At 40.7% G+C, this 21,685-nt stretch overlaps 1 protein-coding gene across 1 annotated transcript; it reads left to right on the forward strand.

Annotated features, from left to right (window-relative positions):
- Nucleotides 1-365: 365 nt before the first annotated feature.
- On the forward strand, nucleotides 366-20,857 carry LOC104967537 (vascular endothelial growth factor receptor 3-like; the record flags this gene model as incomplete). Its single annotated transcript, XM_010797029.1, has 7 exons — nucleotides 366-723; nucleotides 14,733-14,829; nucleotides 16,940-17,214; nucleotides 19,064-19,188; nucleotides 19,281-19,446; nucleotides 20,471-20,610; nucleotides 20,686-20,857. Coding segments are annotated over exons 1-7 (1,033 nt in total), but the record flags the coding sequence as incomplete, so codon positions are not given.
- Between the last annotated feature and the right edge of the window lie 828 nt (nucleotides 20,858-21,685).

Consider the following 21,685-nt stretch of genomic DNA (forward strand, 5'->3'; position numbering starts at 1 on the left):
AACACTTCATCCTTCCTGTCAGGAAAGCTCAGAAAATGTGTAGATCCATGGTTGTAACTGGACGGGGAGGGGATGAAAAAAATGTAATCTAAAAGCTATTTTAAGAGGTCAGATACATGTAATGAATTGGAGTATATATGTCTATCGTTGGTGTAGTTTAGTAAAAGTATAACGTTGCATACAATGGAAGTTCTACATTCCACCAATGCCTAAAGGTCTTTAACACAGTGGATGAAATGAATGGGATCCAGCAGGGAGCGAAATGTGTCATGGATGTTCGGGACCCCCCCCCCCCCCCAACAGCACACACACAAACACACACCTCCTATTCCCCTTGTTTTGTGAACTGGATGGGTGGGTGTGCATGCGCTCCAGTGACGAGCAAGGGAAAGGGAAATCGTTGTAAATCCCATTCAGTGCCTTGTGCATCCTTTGGACAAAACGGGGTTAGAATAGTTTGTTCTTTTTCCTCAGCATTTGGGCTGAGCTCTGTGTGCACAGTAGCCTACAGACAGGCATCGGTTGGCCGAGGTTCACCTGAGTTTTCCCTCCATCCATGGACATTCATTCACACCCCATCTCCACTGTGTCCACCAGCAGGCAAACTAACGACTTTTTAAGAAACACCGCGCAAGCTTCTGCGCTCCTGGACCGGAGATCTGGAGATGAAGACAGATGTTACGCTTTTCTGTCGGACTTTGATTGGAATAGCATATGCCTCAGGTGAGGAAACTTTTACCTTAAAAGTTTTGAGCGCTTAACTTTTATGAGCTGACTGTTGACACTGACTTTCGATACATGTTCTTTCTGAGCTTAATTAAGTTTTATTTCTAGCCTAAGCGTTTTATCCACGTTAAACTGCGGTGTCAATCTGAAGCATGTAGATCCTGAACTTTTCTGATTTCCTCCTCTTTTATACATTTAAAACGCAGTGGGACATTTCAACATGTTATAACTCATGAATTATATTCAATCAGAAACAGGGAATGCATTCGCGTTTGCCTGCTTTCAATCCCCTCAGTCCCAGTGCACACACATTGCATTATCATTTATCACTCCTACATGATTGAAAGTTTGCCTCTCCATATGGGACTGAATTAATAAGGAGCCCAGTGGGAGTCTCCAAGTCTACATCCAGATAGGCACTAGAGGGAGGCATGCTGTTGTTGTGTTGGATACAGATGCAGCTGTTAATTGTTGATGCTAAACTCACAATGAGAAACAAATAATAGATCATATCTGTTATGATGACTTTGAATGACTTAACTTATGGGTAAGGGCTTTTTTTTTACAGTAGTAGGTAAGAGGCAGAGTGGGAGGAGAGCTGGCTAGACTGACATGTGAAGGTCCCTTAAAATCTCCCAGAGTGGTGTCTTTATGTAATCTAAAATTGTTAAAACAGTATTATGTGAGAGAAAGTCACTTGTATCCAGTACAAACCAACTCGTTTGGAGACATTTGGGGTTATTGTCAGCGTGATCTGCCTCCAAATGTACTTTGTAGTCACTTGTGTTGCTAGAACATTCACAGCTGAGACTAAAGCACATTGTTTTTATTGTAATATTTCATAGCAGAAACAGGGCCCTCTGATAAATGTTGTTATCTGGGAGTATGGCTGACACTGTTTTTCCCAGTGACTGAATATGTATGTTTGAGTTGTTCATCACTGATAGCTGGGGAACAGCTGTTCATAAAGAACAGGGAATATTTTGTGAGAGGCGCCATATGGTACATTTTGACTCCAGGGTGGAGGGATGTTCTCTATCTCCTTAAGCTTCCTTGGGTGGGTCACGTATATTTGAAGGAACAGATAAACTCTGTGAATGAGGAATAATTGCTGCCCTCAGGAAAAGTAATATTTTATTTATTAATGAGCACCAAATATATTCTGAAGTTTCTCATCATTTATCACCTTATGACCTTTTATGGCTGTATTTAAACTTTTGAAGTATTCAACACCAAGTCAAAACTCATTAAACATTCACATAATGGTTTCTAATTCATCCACAATGTGTACCTTAGTAAAGCTCTGTTTGAAATGTCTGTTGTCACACAGAGCTGATGTGCCTATTAGCGATTGTTATCTGTAGAGAGACTTATTGGCAGCCCGGGTAGCTCAACCATGAAGGGCCCCAATCTTTCTCAGTCAATGTTGAACACACTTAGGAGAAGCACAATATCCCAGAAGTATCCTGGAGACAGAAACAACGTCCAGCTTCATAACAGATTCATTAATTAAGATCTCACAGTATGTACCTGTGAGGTTGCATTCCCCATTAAGACAGAGGTGTGACAGAAAGAGGCCATGTCCTGATGAAATATTGCAGCATTTTGCCCAGCACCACACAGCCTTATTTGAGGGTTGAATGTAGTGCTGAAACAATGGCTATTTCAATTTTAATTAAAAATGTTTATTTTCAGTCAGTTTAATTTGCAGAGCATGAACACACTCCAAGATTCAGAAGATGGACCTTGAATGCAGCAATTGACCTAGTGTCTCTTCTGCTTTTTAGAATGGTTTATTAAATATACAAGGCCCTCTTTTAAAATCTTGTTTCAAAAGGATTAATTATCGTCATAAAAAATGATCTCCTGTGGAATTCAAATCACATCTCACGTCTTTACTCTGAAGGATTTTCCTAACCCTTTTAACCCCCAAACGAAAAACTAATGTGTGACATTAAAATGAGACTACTGAGTCAGAATTTCGTGCAAGCATCATTATGATCAGAGGGGGAGATTGAGGGAGAGTGGATTGCAAACCTGAACCCAGAATTCATTTTCATTGTCGGTGGAAAGGGAGTGTGTGTGTGGGGTTGGGGGGTATCATTTACACAGCAGCTGCATTTATGAAACTTGAAGATTTCACCCGGAGCAATTTGCTACCATCTTCCTGTCACGCTGCCTCTGGTTTGAATTACGGTGATTCCAAAACATTTATTACACAGCCACAGAAATTCTGTCTCATAATAAGAAAGACATCTTGGTGCAGCTCAGCTGGCACAAGATACTTTTGAAATTAATTGTTAATCACTGATTGATTCATCTCCTCTTTAATTTCCTTGTTTTTGTTGCAGTATAATTGGCTATTGAAAATCTTCCCAGTCACACATGAATGCAGTGAACCATTTTCCCTTCTTCTAAAGCTGAGCTCTAGAGCTGGATGATCTTTGGCTTTCTCTGTGTCTTGGGTGCATAGTGTTGATATTGCTTTTAGCACAGTGTTTTCTGTACGCATACCTCCGCTTGATCAGATCATCCCCGAAATCTGAGTCTCAATTCTGGGTATTATTCTAGTCGTCCACTTATAGAGGTTGAGTTATTATAGCCAACAATATCCCCCTATCCTCAGCGCTGATCTCAAGATTCAACCTCAGGACTCCGAAGAGCGGAACCTCGGTTCCTGTCCCGGTTCTATCAGCTGGATATCAGCTCGGATGAGAGGAATGCTGCTGCTGACCCGTGTGGGAAGCAGTAAAATCTAAATAAATAAGGAGTCCGGTGCCTCACTTATCACTGCCATGAAGTAGCGGGGCCCCCCTTGGGCATTTATTTGGATGCCTGGTCACTCACTTTCTCATCATGCAAAAAAACACAACCATAAACTTGACTAGAGCTGAGAGATAAGCTCTTTCAACACCAGGAATCTGCAGTAAAAGCCAAATATGTGTCAGTTGGTGTTAGATGGTTGATTCAAACCATCTGTGGTATTTTTGTTTTCATATTTTTGATCCCTACAAGTTTTCTGTGCCCAGATATTAGCCATGCTACAGTAGCTGCCTGCTAGCTGCATGGCACTATGTGTGGAAAAGTGTGTCTGTTAGTCGCTTCACTTTGGTCTATTACTGCGTGGATTGTCGTGAAATGTTGTACCTACCTTCATGTTCTCACAGGGGTTGAGTCCACTACTTTTGTTTATCCTTTTCTCTTGTGCCACCATAAGGTTTAGATTGTTGGCTTTTGGTTGAATAACAATATGAATTGTGGTATCTTAGTTGACCACCTAAATAACGATTTAAATAAAACATGACCCCAACCTTCCTCCCCACAGAGCCCTTTATACATCCAGAATTAATATGCGAGTGTCAAACAATATATAAATCACCATAAAATGTCACTGATTGAAATAAAATGTTAAATTAAGATCTTTTTGATGTTGTTAAAGGACTAATAACTAAAGCAGAGGGTAGTTTTGTTTTACAATGATATATTTGCATGTAATAGTCACCTCAATATCGTCCTACACAATCAACACAAATATGTGTAAAATATTGAAATGTTTATATGTTTTATATTAATAAAACAGCCTGGGGTCAAATTGATGCGTGCAAAGTGCGTACAGGACATTTACCCATTAGTCCTCACTAAATTAGGAAAAGTCATGAAATACTAAACAAAAAATATAATGTGAACCATTTTTTTTAGATACGTTAAACATTGAATGGGGTCAAATTGACCCCAGGGATAACAGGAGGGTTAAATTACTTGCCAATTATTGGATGCATGCTATGGAATTGGCACAGACATTCCTGTTTCTCTTGGGATGCATTATTAATTCACTAACTTTTAATCTATCAGGTCAAAATGTGTCCTCTACTTTGTTTGTGAATGAATACATGACATTCCCAACAGCCGCAGCTGGATGTTATGTTTACTGACAAAAAGCAAATCAAACCATGCTTACACACAACATGTAAGTAAATAATTGTTAACATCATCCCTGCAAAACACTTGCATGTTAGCATTGTCATTGTGAGCATCTTAGCATGCTAATGTATCTTAAACTGCTGATATGCCAAAGTACATCATGCCAAACTTAAGGCTGAGTTATGCTAGAAAGAAAATGATTTGTTTGGCATCGTTGGCCACACTCAAAGGCGGGCTGGAAAGTTGTCCATCATTGACAGGGGGGGAGACATGATACAATTTAAATATGAGATAAAGGCTCACTTTTTCAGACAGCAGCTGCCGCTCTCCTCCAACAAAGTACAAGTTTATTAGCATTCTTAGAACACTCTCCCACACTTGGAATAATTACCATGCCGATGAGGTTTAACCTATTGATTGTCTGTCTCTGTCAGTTCTATCATTTTCACACTGGCCTGAGTTTCATACTGCAGCTTGTAGAGCACAAAGGCATTCCGAAACTAATGTAATGAGTAACTCAGCAATACCTCAATGACTGAATGAGCACATCCATGATTTGGTGAGAGTTTGCACAAAGATGAAATCATTTATATGTCAGTGCTGCTGTTAGTTGTTACACAAAATGATCACAAGGACTGCTGCACATGTTCCTATTCCTTTTAAATCTTGACAAGAAAGTACTGGTCGGATTTCATTAGACAGGGAGGTGGGTTAATCTACAAATGAGGCTGTCCAAAATTACTAGGAGTTATGTATTCACAGCTTCAAATTATTTCCTTGGTGTTGACTTAAAAAGTTCTCTTGACATGCTATTGAAAGGCCAGTTATGGTGAATTCAGAACCTGTGGTGAAAATATATTTATTGAAAGTAACTCTAGAGGGACTGTGTGTTGTAGCATCTCTTGCCTTTGTTGTGTGATCACTCCACACTAAGAAGGTAGAAACTTGATCTTGTTGCACTGATATTACAACACTCCAAAGTGCTTGCGTTGCTTAGAAACAAGCATCATTTATAGCACTTATCAGTTTAACGAGAGCCACAACAATTACGTTCAAATTGCCACTCGGCCCTAGGCAGATGTGTGTCTATAGGGTTGTGACATAGAAGTCTCTGTAGCATTTCGGTGGTCACTTATGCCTTTTGGCTTGTTATTGAAGGTTGCTTGATGTTCATGGGAAAGAGTCCTTTGGCAAAGCCTGAGGAAATTGCCAGCTTCCCTCCCTTTAGGCATTCAGCACCATAAGTGTTGACCCGGCACTCCTTACTTTGACCTTGTTTTCTGCAACTTAAGAGGCCACCGTGATTTAGCTCACAGGGACATCTGACGCGGCAGCAGAGACTTGTTTATGGCCTGAATCTCCAGGAATTAGGTAACAAGCACAGTAATGGGGCTCCTCAAAGCTTGACCTCTGAACAGTCGCAGCATGAATCTCAGGAGCTTAAAAACCATCACAGCAGGCGTGGACTGTGCTAACCTTTGGCATTTGCTTGTAATAAAAGAGACGTAATTCAAGATTCAAGGCTTTTGCTGTCATTCGTACATGGCTACAGTGCAATTATGTCGATGAAAATCTTAGGTCTTCCAACAATGCAACACAATAAAACAGATAAAATAGTACAAGTAAATACAATCAAAGAATAGAAGTAGTGCCATACGTAATTGGTGTGTCACAACAACATCGTCATTGTTAAAAGCCAGGGCAAACCATTTACCACACTGCTCAGCAGGGGAAACAATTTCTCAAAGATAAAAATGATGACATGCGAAAGATTGGGTTGCCACAGAGGAAGAGTTTTAGTTGTCCGGTGTGCCTGTGAGGCAGGTACAGGAAGATTTGGTCAGGGACAGAGGTTTAACACATAGGAAGCTGGACCAGATGGCTTGTCGTTGCATCCTTAATTTTGCAACCCTCCTCTGGCAGGATGTTGGAAAGGCCTAACTCCCACTATAGTGGAGAGGACAGGGACGCAGTGGATGTCACCGTCCTCCGTAGTAACAATGAAATCAAAGCTGTGCTGCCAGTCAGTCTGTCGCCTGCCTATGGCCTGGCCTTGTGTCCAGATGACAGAGGAAGTGGACTTTATTTCATTCGGGGAGAGAGAAAGAGGGAGTGTGTTATAGCCTGAGGCCGGCTGACTCCACATCCAGAGTGCAGGTCTGCTCCATGGCCTGCATGGCCTCTCGTCCGTCACCGGACATTCAGGGCTATTTCAGAGTTCCCCAGCCTTGCCCCCTTGCCAGATACTGTGTCACTGAAATGACTGGAGCTTACTGTCACCTACATGTTACTCTTCAAATAAAAGTACAATTCAGTTCTCGTTTAGTTTAAGTGTGTTTATCCCTGAGGGAAGGGAAGTCAAAACTGTGTCCATGGAAACATTTCAACAGCTCTTTCAGTCATTTATAAATCAATAGCAAAAGCACCTTACAATTTCTACTTCTGTGAAAACCTACATCTGTTTTTTATAGCCTTCTATGTCGCATCCTTTCTGCCAAAATGAGACTGACAGAAATGTTATTTGTTTGCGCAAGGTTCCTCCTTCCTGTTCCTGTCACATGACTGATCAGAGACAAAACTACAGTGGAGCGAGGAAACACTAACGGCAACATCTCCTTCACCGTCAATGAAAAAAGGAAGTGGGAGCAGCGTGAACATGATAAAGAAAACAGGAAATTTGCTCCAAATGAAAAACATTGCGCTGCCTTTTCACACAAAGCTTTAATGTGTCCTGTGTGCCGTACGCGTGGAGAGAGGAGCCTTCGTCTTCATGCCTTTCATGCTCTCAACTCCTGACTGCCTCCTATCTGTCTGCTTTCAGAGGTTCTGTACATGTTTTAATGGCTTAAAGTGCCTGGTGACATTGGTGTGTGTGTGTGTGTGTGTGTGTGTGTGTGTGTGTGTGTGTGTGTGTGTGTGTGATTTATCTTTAGTCAGCAGGTGGCCTCCATAGGCTGGTAAGTTCAGCTTCACTACTTCCCGACAGTATGAGCCATGAACAGAGGTCAGCAAAGGATAAGATGAGTGTACATACACAGATACAAATGTACTTCCCTCTACTTGAGCAATTAGACCTTTCATTTTACCCCAACCCCAACCTCTGTCAAAACAACCATGTATTACATTCATGAAAAAAAAATATGATTGCCTCTGTAAATGCAGAGATACGTTTACTTGAAAATCACTGTTTCTTGCTTGAGAATCGATCGCTGGTGTGTTGTTGTTTGAAACATTTCATACACTCTCTGCTCAACCAGACACTACTCTAGACATCACCAAGCAAGGGAACATGTTGATCGAAAACTCGTTTGATTTTTGTGATTCTACTGCATTTTAGAAAGAATAGGCTGCAGTAGTTCACTGTTTTTTCTTTTTGGAATACTTCGGCTAAAAAAAAAAAATGCAATCATGTTCTTTCCGGGGGTTGGATAAGACAAAGACCAATCTCATATCTGTGGAGTAGATATGGACCTAAAGCCAGTAGCACATTAGCTTAGCTTAGCATAAAGACAGGAAACAATGAGAAATGGCTAGCCGGCTTCAGTCCGATTGTAACATGTGTTTTGTGTTGCACTGTTGGAGAAGCCTGTGACACAAGATTGTCATCGGCATAACTACACTGTAGCTATGTTCGTATGGCTAAATAAAGAACCTTGAACCTTGAACATCTGCCTGCTGGCTCTGGCTGCAAATATGTTGAAGAGCTGCAGACATTGGTATATCAACTGAAAAATAATGACAATCTATTTTGATGTATGATTAATCGTGAACAAAATGAATCGTTAACTAACATAATCATTAATTGCAGCCATACTGTTCATACAGTGGTACACATCTTCATATATTGCATAACTTCTAGTGACAAAATAAAACAATTTAAATCACAAGATGTCATTTTAGACCTTTAATTCTGGGGCTATATTGACTCATTTTGCAGTTTAAATGCCAAATGTAAGCATGGAAATGTCAGGTTTGGGTTGCATCTGCACTTATTTTGCAGGAGGTTACAATAATCCGAAAACAATTTGGGTTAACCTTTTGTCTTTTTGGCCTTTCTCTTAAATCTTTGCCATGTTTTACAGCACTGAATTGTTGCATCAGTCTGCACTTCTCTGTATTCTGGACATTCAGACCAAAGTATATATAAAGAGCTACTTCTGATGTTCCTCTGGCATGCTGTTTGAACACTTCAATTGACAAGTAGCGAGTCACACCTCCTTTCTGCCTGTCAACCAGGCATGTGGAGCCGAAACATCAAAGTGCAGCGTGATGCACATGCAGAGTGGTCAGACACAGGGAACAGAACTTCTGGCACTTATGTCACATATACATCTGGCACGTCTATCATGATAGAGGCATGCAACAGCGAACAAGTCTTAAAGACATCTGTGTGAACCCATGTGTCCAATGTAGCCATCTCTTTATCATCGCTGTCACATGGTTTGCATGGCTAAACCCTCTTTACCCCTTCATCCTTATATGAACTACATTTTACCTACCAAAGCACACAACCACTCCATGTAATTATTGTAATGCTATAATGAAGAAAGATCAGTGTGAAATGTTTTTTTAGGCCACTCAAACTTCATTTTTGCCTGGCAGATCGAGCTGGAGCCAGTGCAGGGTACACACATTACTACCTCTCACATTAACAGAGAAGTTGCTGTTAGCAATGTCAAGTTTTTAGAAGGACAGGATGAGTGTTTTCTGAGAAATAACTTTGTCAAACGAATGCCAATGAAAAGTTCATTTCAAAAATAAATATCTTGATAATTACTGAATTATCTTTTACAATCGGTGAAAGTGTCAGCCATTGCGTTCACAATGAGCTAAATCTCAAGGTTTATAGGGATTGCATAATTGTAATTTCAAGATCTTTAAACACAATGGCTACAAGAGAGCCATTAATGCACAGTGTATCTGTGTGAAGGATTTTAAACATCTTAAAGTGTGTGTTTATGCCCTGTGTAATCATAGTATGACAGAGCGAGAGAGATAACTTTGGAAATATTGAGTATTATCTTTGTAGGTTCAAATGTGATGTTGCTTTTTGTTGGATGGACTTAATCACCCAAAGCTGCCGCTTATCTCTGCACCACCAGCTGGAATGCATGGGAAAAAGTGGGGAACCAAGCTCAAATATTATTTTGGCTCTCTGCCCCATGTTCACATTAGTACGGGTGTTGCCAACAAGCCAATTGTCCAGTATTTCAAGCCAGCAATAATTTCAAATGGATACATGTTGATCCGTCAGATGTTGTTAGCCTCAGAATAACAGTCATTTTCAACAAATACACATCACATTACTGCAAACCAATTGGCATAACATTCAATTGGTTTTCTGACCCTTTATCCATTGCCGTCTGTTATTAAAAAAACTATTATCAGACTTTTTATACCAGCCTATGTTGTGCTATATTAAACATTGACTCTCCATTTATTTTTGTCCAAGATAAACACGATTTTCAAATCAATCTTCATTTTGCAAGGAAAACAAAACACTGACAAAGATAATGCAGGCAATATGTTCACTGTGATCTATTACACAACTCAAGCAGGATCCAAGATTCAGGAGGTTTCCGTTATTCTGCTGACGGACAAACCTGATCAGGAAATGAGCCGAAAACATAACTCGTAAGTGAAAGAATTAAAGTCTGTTCAGTTTCATCACGACAATGAACTGTAACATTTTATCTGAGGTAACTACACTTACCGTGTACTCACTTTGATTTTAATGCTGCAGGTCTGAGTACAGAAGTGTAACAGCCGCAGCTCTTACTCACTCTCCACCTCCACATTTAGTTTGTGCTGACAGTCCTGCAGCTAAAAAGGCTTGCACCATTCGTGGAGAGCTGTTGAACGCATACTAAGATAAATGAGCGAACTGAGTGATAACAGTCATAACAATCTGTCAAGAAACGCAGCATGAAAGGTCAGAGCAGGAAAATGTGTTTAGATATGCTATCGGCCATGAACTTGCAAGAATTGATTTGTTTGGTTTTCCTTGGCATTCCCTCACATAGCTGTACATCGGTGCAACGTGTGCTTTTAATTATATTTGACAAGTGCAAACGATTGCTAATGGGATTATATATTTTTACAAACCCTAAATTCTGCTGACAGGGCGACATGCCTTCATATCTGGTGTCTCACAGTTTGAAAACGTGGTGTAAACATTATACAGAACATCCATATGGAAGACTCTGACATTTGGCACAACAGCTTTTCATTATTGTGTAATATGGGAGGGAAGGAGCTCCTGGAGCATCATGGGTGAGAGTCATCTACATTAGGGTTTAGAAAAGCCCACGCCCCAAACCTCTCATCAATCTGAAGTGTCCAAACAGCAGAGAGCTTTTGGCCAGCAGCCATATGTAACCCAGCACATATTAACTTCTGACTTTCCAGCACCTCCTTCGGCAATTATGAGAGAGTCACTTAGAATGACAAGCGATATATAGGAGATCTAAAGTCCTGATAAGTAATGTGGCGCACATTAGCCTCAAACCCAGAGGACATTTGTCATGCATTGCATTAGTTTGAATGATCTGTGGCTACAAAGAGCTTTTAGCTGGACTCTCTCTGTGTGTGTAATGTCTTTCTTCTGCCCTCCGTTGTGAGACACTCTTGCCGTGCTGGGATAGATCCATCTTGTTATACTTAAGCATTTCAAATAACAGAAGCTGAAATCTTCCCTTAATAGCAACTACATCTTTTTCCAGCTTCCCTCCCACCATACACCTCCAGAATCTTGATGTGTTGTCTCTCAGGGCATGCCAGTCAATCATGGCATTTTAAAAACATTTACAATTTGCATCCTGTCTGTCAGAGTGAGATCTCTGCACTGATTGTGAGGGAAGCATCCATCATGGAGACTAGCGATTTAGCGCAGAATTCATCACTCTGCACGTCTCTCGGGAGGAAAACCCTGTCACAACACTGTTTTCTTTTATATGTTCCCATAATAATATGTATTAACTGTTGAACAGACTTTATGTTAATAGTGCCTTGTCTGGGAGATGAGTCCTTAGATTATACAAAATAACCATTTTATCTTTCAAAAGCATTTCCACTGCATGATACGGCATGTTGTTTTGTACAAACTCAATCAAAGTTCCATTTAACTGAGTGGATAATAAACTCATTATAAGAACACATCTGTCATATAATAGTGTTCAAGACAAAAAAAAAAATGGCAGCACGCAAAAAGAACTGCGCGGCATACTGTACGCAGCACTTAGTAAATGGTACGGACAAGTGTAGTGTACGCTGTAGTTCAAGGCGTCGCTATGGCTGGAATTGTAATGCTATGCAGAAATTAAAAACCTCCCAAGTTGGGTCTTCAGTCTATACAGGAAGAGAACTTTATAGAAGTTGTGTTCCAGCGCTTATCTGTATGATCGCTCTCGTTCTCCTCCTTGAGCGTGTGAAGGAAATGTGCTGTTCCAATAATAGTGAAGATGTAAGCTATTCTGAGAGGAATTTCCTTTCACACTTTCCCCTTGTCCGTAGCTCTTGGAGGACTCTGTGTCGACCTCTGTGTGTGTTTATGTTACACAGCCTAGTGTAGCTTCACTGTATTTCAGGTGTGAGGAAGAAGCTGTGTTGTGGCGATGGGCTTGAAGCTGGTCGCGGGTTCACATCTGAGCTGAGACAATATGTTGGGAAAACATTGCTTCTCCTCTGGAGTTAAAGATCTCTGTGAGGGTAAGGAAGGAATACCCTGCTGGGAGTCAAGCTAGGAATGATTCATGGACTGACCAAAACTTCCCACTTTAGTGTTGTGTGTTTGTTTTCTGTCAGAATGACGATATCAGCTGTCCTGGTTCACATTCATGGTTCTATATTTGCATTATGATCACTTTTACTATCCGAGCAAAGACAGAAACACATAATGCTATCTGGTTTTGTTGACACAGTTGTAATCCCCAGCGGAGATCAAAACATATATTTGCAATGTGATCAATATATTGTAAGAAAGACGTTCAACACCTGTGGCAATAAAGCACTATAGTTCAATATATGACAGACACAGATGAGATGAAAAAAGCCAATAATAATAAGAAATGACAAAGGTTGATGCAGCATAGAATTCTTTATTACACACATTGTTCTTACCTTTCAAAGATACTCACAACAAAGATATAAACCACTTAAAATCCTGAGATCATCTGACAATGTTGGCTGACATGTAATGAACCTCATTAATGCACAAGGAACATAAAGGGTAACTCAAATTGGGAACTAATTCATTGAACGGATAGTGTCTGTGTAAAATTGTCATACGCATTTCTTTAACTTAATTGGCAAACCAAATCTGTTAAATTATCCAAATCTCTCCAAACATTCCTGCTAACGATGGGAACATCACCCCTTGAGCATGAGAGTGTTTTATTTTTTATCAGACTCTGCGCAGCCTCCACTTGAGACACAAAAGGACTTATAAAACTTTCTTCACATCTGAAGTAGTTCTCCCTAACACCTATAAACAGACTTTGATGTGTCAAATCTGTGGATTGAACTAACAGCACCCCTAAAGCTCTCTAATTAACACGTTGTTTATCTCGTTTGTCTAATCCCAACAAAAAAAACGTAATCCCTAGTGTTGTCGATACGGTGAGGTTGCCAGGCAACCGGCAGAGTCACTCCGACAGCACAAGACATGTACATTAGTCTGCATTAAACTGATTAAACATTTACATTTATACTGTACATATTATCAATACATCTACATCAAATGGGAGTACAGACATTCATAAGAGTGTTTGATCTTATCATCTTCTCATATCAACAGGAAAACTATAACTATTCTAAAAAATACATTTATAAAATATTGATGTAAAAAGCAAACTTATCAAGTTTCTTGTCTAAACGTTTGTCTCATTATATTGCATTTTCTATATATTTGAATACAGTTTCTTCATTTAATTGGCTCAGAGAAGAAAACTATTTCATCAGTGCAGCAAAAACCTGACCTTGGTTATTGTCATGCAAATCATTTTCAATAAAAGCATTGTGTTCAAGTCATTCGGAAAGTCTCAAGGAAGAAGAAATACACAAAACGGGTCAAGAAAAGGTGGAAAAAACTTTTTCCATTGTGTTAAAGTTTCTTATGTCAATACTTTACTGAACTCAAGACAGTCTCACAGTTAGTGCTATCTGGGAGCTCCTTCAATATTGGAGGTAGCCGAGGCTGATGAGTCTCCTTCCATTGGGATCAGCCTTTTACTGTAAACAGGATTAACAAAATATTTACATGAGGAAAACCTTGCTCTATTGTGCTCCCAGGGCAGCAGGATGTGTTGGAGGAATGAGGCTTGTTTACAAGAATCACAGCTGTCCGGCGCTCCGGGTTTTGATTGGCAGCAGGTCACGACTGACTGTTGTGAAATCATTCTCGCTGCTCCTCCGTTTGGTCTGTCTGTCGTTTAGCCTGTTGTCTGAATTACACATGCTCTACATTTGTGTGTCAATAATTTAACAAAGTAATGTGAAAAAGAGAATAAAGATTACAATGTTAAAAAAAGACATTACATTGCATTTAGAGGTTGTTTTCCTTCCTTTGTTTCCTATGCTATAGAAAACGCCCATAAAGCCTCTCCTTCACCCTCTCAGGTATTGCACTGTGTGCCTTTTCAGCTCTAATGAGATCCAGGTGGGACATAAGTGATGATGACACTTTCTATATGATAAACTGTAGGTTTGGAGTCTGACGCTTATTGCACCCTGAGGAAAATCTGGGACAGTAATGATATTCTGAGCCGGCCATATTAACCCAGCTTGAGTAGGTGAGGTGAAAGGCAATGAATCAAGGGGCAAATGGGCTTTTCCAGAGGTGGAAACAGGCTCCGAGCAGCATTATGGCCATCATTTCTCTGTTCTGTGTGTTTCACAGTATCAGGAACCTAGTGCTTTGCCTTACAGCTTGTAAATGTAATAAACAATGTGCCGTCTGAGCTGCTGTCGTGTCATATTTCAGGCTACAGATGTGTTTGGGAGATTTGACAGCATACCGGCAGCTCTGACATGTAGGTCCTGGCTGTAATCTGTGTAACATGAATCTAATGCCTTGTTTGCTCCCTCAGGTCTGGTGATTGGCTTTTCTATGACTCCACCCATCCTTGACAGCTCCAAAGACGACCTAGTGATTCCTGTCCACCAAACACTCACTATTACATGCAGGTGTGTGTCCGTGCTGCTCTCATTTGTGGTTTGTATGAGAGAGATCAATTGGCTGATACATTTTTGAATATAAAAGAGCAAAACTCAGAACAAAGTTTGATACCTCAAGTTAATTTAGCTATAAACCCCTTGGCACTTTTACTTTAATAACGCTTTCAGTGCAGGGCTTTTACTTGATTATTCAGGTGACCTATCATGCAAAATGCACTTTTGTACGTCTTTTATACATAAATATGTGTCCCCGGTGTTCCAGGGAACTCACCAAGTGTCAGAAAACACAACCCTCTCTATTTTCCTTCATACCAAAATCTCTTAAAAAGGGGCTGCAACGGATCTGATACAGACTGATCCAGATTTGAACACTTCTATGACGTCACAGAAGTGGCGCTACGGCTATTGGGCCAACTCCACCAATCAGGAGGAGACAGCCACGGACATTGCCGTTCGAAAGCGCTGGAGACGCTGTAGTACATATGCCAGGCCTGTAGATGGTGCTGTTCTCACAGAATCAGCCCATGCAAAGACAGTGTTAAATTGAGCGAAATGAGGAATGGCTAAAATGCATGATCTGTTTGGTATCTTGAAAAATAAAAAGTATAAATATGCCTTATATAGGTATGGTCCTACACTATATTATTCAAATATAGTATGATAGGTACTGTTGCTATTTTAGACTAAACAGTTCCTCCAACGCTGATAAATGTGCATCACAAGTCCATATATTAAATGGATGAGTCCTTTTGGAAACAGCAACGTTTTTGTTCTAAAACCCAGCCAACACTGATTTAAATCTGAGTCTAAGTGAGGTATGAAAGCCCCTTAATAAGCGTCCTTTATCCTTATGAGATCTCTGCTGTGCTGCCTGCTGCCAAGCTGTCACTCCGTTAAGCGTTTCCTCCTCCGTGGTGCATGATGTCTTTGGAAAGCTGATGATGCCTTTGGAATGTCTTGAATAGTTGTTTGCATATAAACCTCACATGGCCAGCGACTCTAGTAATCTGCAATGTCAAATGTTTCTAGAGAACTATAGATACATGTTAGAGAGGGGATTGCAGGTGCTGAGAGCATAGCTATCAGTTCTCAGACAGCCATTATGATTCCACTCAATCTCACTCATAAAGCCTCCGGGTTACCACGTCCAACTATAACTGAATTTATGCGACAAAGCATAGAGCAAACAGGGAATTCACACCCACACAAATGAACATTCACACACTGGTTTCCGGTCACACAAACACTTCTACAGTGTGCAAAAAGTTACTTTAACTTCCTATGTTTATATACATATTTTATTCAATGTTTTTAAATTACCTTTTTATTTTTTTATTTCTAAAATTGAGGAACTGTTACACAACCCAAATTTCCTCTGGATTAAGGAAATATTCTGATTCAAATTATTGCGACGCCTTATGGGTTAGAATGTGATTAATACAGATAACAATATACTTTCAATATGTTCATAACTTTTCAAATCGGCTTAAAATCCAATCCAATCCAATTTTATTTATATTGCACATTTGAAAACAACGAGTTGATCAATAAATTAGAAAAAGCAGCATAAATACATTTAGACAAAACCGAAAAAAATGTAAGAGCACGAGACAATAAAACCTTACTTAATATCCCACTCGACATTTTACATTCATATTCTATTTAATATTGAATAATCCATTCTTGCACAATAATAAACTGCATTATACTTGTTACTGGAAATTTGTATTTCTTAATTTTTTTTTCTTTTTTTTCATCTATCTATCTATCTATCTATCTATCTATCTATCTATCTATCTATCTATCTATCTATCTATCTATCTATCTATCTATCTATCTATCTATCTTATAGCCACAGACTGAAAGAGTCTCATACACAATGTCATTTTTTTTAAAAACACAACAAAATATAAAACCCCAATTTCAAAAACATAGACTGATACGTCTCATATGTGTTCTGAAAAAACACGGGAGAACAAGTAGGCCAAACAGATGTCCGGTACCCATAATTATATTGAAGTGTGTTTTTAACCTATCCTTTTATTTGAAATTGGACCAGAAGCTGATGATTTATCACTCTGAACCTGATTCTAAATCCAAATGTCCCATGTGGTGTCAGGGGGCAGCACACTCTGGCCTGGGCCTGGCCTGATCAGACTCTGGTGGGCCAGGAGCTAACAGACCGCCAGGCGCAGCTCCCGACCCCCAGGACCCCCGGGCCGAGGGTGGTCCTAGTCAGCGAGTGTCCGGGGCAGCCCGGGAGGCCGTACTGCAAGAGGCTGATCCTGAACGGGGCGCAGGCCAAAGACACGGGCTACTACCGCTGCTACTACAAGGATGTCAAGGCCATCATCGTCGGCACCACTGCCGTCAGCGTTTATGTGTTCGTCAGGGGTGAGTCCCACACCAATAATCCACACATACTGTATGCTGACGCAAGAAAAATAAAATGGAAAATCCTTGTAAGTCAACTTAGACCATGAACTGATCATGAGTTATCTCTCCTTTTTTGAAATCCATTTTATATAGTAGTGAGTCTGCAGTTTGTGAGGAGATTTTGCTGCCTGAACTTTTTCTGTGGTTTAAGAGATACTTTTTGATCTCTTGCCTTGGCAGCTCTTTGGCTTGTCTGTGTGTACCCTTCAGTTCAACCCTAAAAGATCAATAGGTGTCATACTGAAACAGATCTCTTTTAACTTTATTACTGAAGTTATAAGAGCTGGAAATGGTTGACTTTGCCTCAGCAGCAACCTGGAAGCGGGCAGGATTAGTCTATCGGAAATTAGAGATGCAAAGTGTTTGATAGTGGTAGAAATTAGCAGCTCATTTCCTTTTCTAATTAGAGAAACGATACGCTTTCAATTTATTAATATTGAAATATAGCAGCAGCTTTCTGTGGATTTATCTTTGCGAGAGACTTTTCATGTGTCAAATCTGATAGGACCGGCACAATAAGATTGGCTACTTATGTTTTCTCTCCTGGTTTCAATGTGTCTCATATGTTATTATTATTCCAAGCATCATTCCTACCTTCATTCTTTTAGACAAATTTCAGCCCTCTTCCCTTTTCCTAGCCTCGCTCCGTGTGCTGTGGGAGAAATGCAGATAGAGGAAGGGATAGGGAGATTTGCAGAGAGACAGATGATTGTCATGTAAGGGAATCCTGCTGACCAGTCCACTCAAGTGAAACGCCTGTTTATCTCCTGTGACAAGGTGCCAAAACAGTTTCCACAGATCTAACCAGGGGGCTGATCAGAAGCAGATGAAATCACAGCCATAGATTAGACCCAGCGTGTGGCGGGAGGAGAAGAGACGCATGTGGATTGAGTTAGACAGGCAGACGTCGCCCCTTCACCTGGTCTCTGCTGCACACTATCATATAAAAACACATGGGCGTACAGTATGACCCGCATGCATGAATGCACTGTATCTGCTTCACACAGGCTCATTTAAAACCAACAAACACTTCATCTGACACACACTTTTTCACACTCATACCCAGGCTCATATCCCTCTTCTTGCCCCAGGTGCGACATCTCCTCTTACAAAACCGATTGCACTCTAATACCTGCAGTGATTTATTGTGAAGAACTTAAACTGAGAAGAATTGTGTATTGTTTCTGTAACCTGTGTTTATTCAGGACGCTGCAGGGCAAATATAAGCCTCTCGATCGGACCCATTGTTTGGCCTTGCAGATGATTGATGTTATAGCTTTGACTGCTGCAGAAAAAAAATAATATAATAAGAAGGCTTATCGTGAGAAGACGAGAAATAAGAAAAATAGCCGAGCAGGTAGTCCCACAACATCACTGTCTCCGGTACAAAAGTATTGACAGGAAAGTCTAAGAGATTTTGCACTCCTGCTTAGGGACTAGAAGGTGTTGTAGTGATAATAATCATAATGAAAATTGGTATCACACTGGCTGTGATGTCTCTCAGAGCCCTCTTGCAACATCAGCTTTGATTTACAGACAAATAGAGACATCGAGGTGTTAAGGAAGAAAAACAAGAGATATTTGTCCACTAACACACAGCTTAAGGGATATACAAACACTGTTTAGGGGAGGAAACACCTCTCAGCTGTCTCCCACATATGGCTTGTCTTTTATATGGGGTTCATTATGACGCTGTGAGATATATTGCTGTCTGCTCATGAAGTTATCTCAGTAATCGCTGCCATTATCCCGGCTGGCATCAGGGTTACCCTTAAACAGCTCCCTCCCTGTTTCTATCTGCACCCAGACCCCGAGCAGCCCTTCCTCCAGAGAGGCAGCGACATGGAGATCATTTTCATCAACCACTTCTCCACCCACGTCATAGTACCATGCCTGGTCACGGTGCCCGATCTGAACGTCACTCTCCATGCGGTTTGTATACTCACCACAGATTTCTCACACTGTGTTCCTCTAATTGAAGCTGTCAAATATTTCATTATTTACTTTATTGTGTGTCATCTCAGTATCCCACGCCTCTAGAAACCGACAAGATGACATGGGACAACAAGCGAGGTTGGACCATTCCCAGAAACGTCATGGCCAGTGTGCCAATGCTCATCGGAGTTTTGTGTGGGGCAACACTAGGAGGCAAAGACTATCAATCTCCTAGCTACATTTTCCACACAACAGGTACAAAAAAGATAATGTCTCCAAAGGTTCAAATTGATCATCTCCTCTTGTGTTTCAGCAAAAACATTAACGACCACCACACGCACCTTAGCTTAGGCAGCTACAAAAGCAAACGTGACCCAGTATAAATATTTTAATGAGATTTGAAGCTGTACTTTTGTTGAAACAGAAATTAGAAAGGAAATCAAAGGTGGTGCCAGGCTGACTGCACTGTCAACATTTTTTTTACATGGCAGCCAATTAAGCCTTAATGCTGACAATTTGATGGATTTAATTTCATAATATTGTTTCCTCCAAAAAAAATACAAATCCCTTTTTAATGCAAGGTCGTGTGCCATTATGTCAGCAGAATTAAATGAGATGAAGAGGAAGAGAATGGGAGGCTTAATTAAATTGTAGGGAACTAAGATGAAGAGATTTCATGACGAGGATCACTCTCATTGCGAATGAACTCTGAGGGCCCAGAGGCTCTTTTTTATGTTGTGTGAGATCATTCACCTCTCACTGCAGAGGGTGAAAGGAAACTCATACCCACCGCTGCTGGGCCAAAAGTAACATCAGCATCAGTCAGAGGAGAAACTGAGAGCGAGTCTTCGCTTCGAACGCTAATGGAGCGTTTAAACTATCAGGCAATCACAGTCTGCTGCAGAGACATCGCCAGCATACTTGTTTTTTTACACCCCATGTTATTTCCAGAGACTGCAGAGAGAGGTGGCTTGAATATCAGAGACACTGGCCGGTGTCCAGAGCTTTCTTGCTTTTTTCCGTCTTATCTTGAATTAAAGTTTCTATGTATTAATTTTCTTCACTGATATATAGCTTATAGGAGGAATGAAAATAACGTGAACTTGTGAGACTTAATTCTTTGTAGTGTGATGGCCTCGCTGGTCCAGAGGAAAGTCATTTCCTCTGGTCCTGCGAGGAAGGAAAAACTGCTGACGATGTCACCGTGACCTCTATCACTGTCTCCCCTCCCTCTGTCCCTCTGTTTCTACCTCCCCCCTTTTTTCTCTTTCCCGGACAGGAAGTCAGGTTTACGATGTCAAGCTGTTTCCTGAGGATCCAGTGGAGCTGATAGTGGGGGAGGCCCTGGCCCTCAACTGCACAGCGTCGGTGGAGTTCGACACTGGAGTGGACATAAAGTGGTATTACCCCCGCAAACAGGTATGAGGCAGCGAGAGTTGGTCATGATGAATGGCACCAGTAAATAAAAACTTAAATGTAATTTCCTCTCACCAGCCGAACAGTAGGGAAGACACTAAGCCTTCTCGTGAAGCTCTGTCTCACGCCACAGAGGCTGTTAGCTTCCTCACCATCCACAGCGTCAACGTCAGAGACACTGGCCTGTACATCTGCAACGTCACCATCGTGGGAACAACCATAACCAGGCAAACTCAGGTCATAGTTTATGGTAAGCACTAGCTCAGAATGGTGCAGTTCACTACTTTGCCTTTTTCTTCTTTGTAACATCAGTTGTTTTCTACCCTACATATCACACTTTTGATGAGTATCTGTACATTACAAAAAGACCTGTGTTAGCAGCTATGTGAGGCTGGATGCTAACTTCAACATGCTAACTAAATGACATTAGGACCAGTGTTTAGGTAGGATGAAGTAGCACCTAGTGGTGAGGTTGCAGATTGCAACCAAGTGAATACCATTTAGCTTAGCCCTCCCTTTCCAAATTTCTTGGAGAAGCTCTGGTGGCCTTAAGGTAAGGTCAAAGCAGGAAAGGCCCTCGCTAGAGCCACAGTTTTCGATAGTGTAATAGAATAATTTCTCACATGAATTCCCCTAAAATCTTAAACACTGGACTTTTAAGCTGACTCAATGTTAACAACTACATCTGAGTGTAGCGTGTATGCTAACATTAGCTAGTTAGCAAATAATGATGCATTTCGTGTCCGGGGGAACATTTATTCTCCAAGGACCGTACATTTCCGTCATAAATCCTTGGCCTATCCAATAGTTAGTGAGATATTTAAGTCTGGACCAAAGTGATGGGCCGACCCAAGGACCGGGCAGAGAGAATCCTGCTGCTAGCATGGATAAATACATAGCATGTCTATGTAACTTGAAATGATTGTGATGCTGGTAAATGATACATTTGCAGTGTAACAATACTAGATAGTCCAGCAGCAAGTCCTCAAAAAAGGCTTTAGTTTTCGAGATACCCCTACCCGAGGTAGAACAAATGACAACAATGATTTTTCTTATCTTTAGGGTCTCCCATTAATGA

The sequence above is a fragment of the Notothenia coriiceps genome, unplaced genomic scaffold (assembly GCF_000735185.1).
Source record: "Notothenia coriiceps isolate Sejong01 unplaced genomic scaffold, NC01 NC01_scaffold00002399, whole genome shotgun sequence".
In the NCBI taxonomy this organism is placed as follows: Eukaryota; Metazoa; Chordata; class Actinopteri; order Perciformes; family Nototheniidae; genus Notothenia; species Notothenia coriiceps.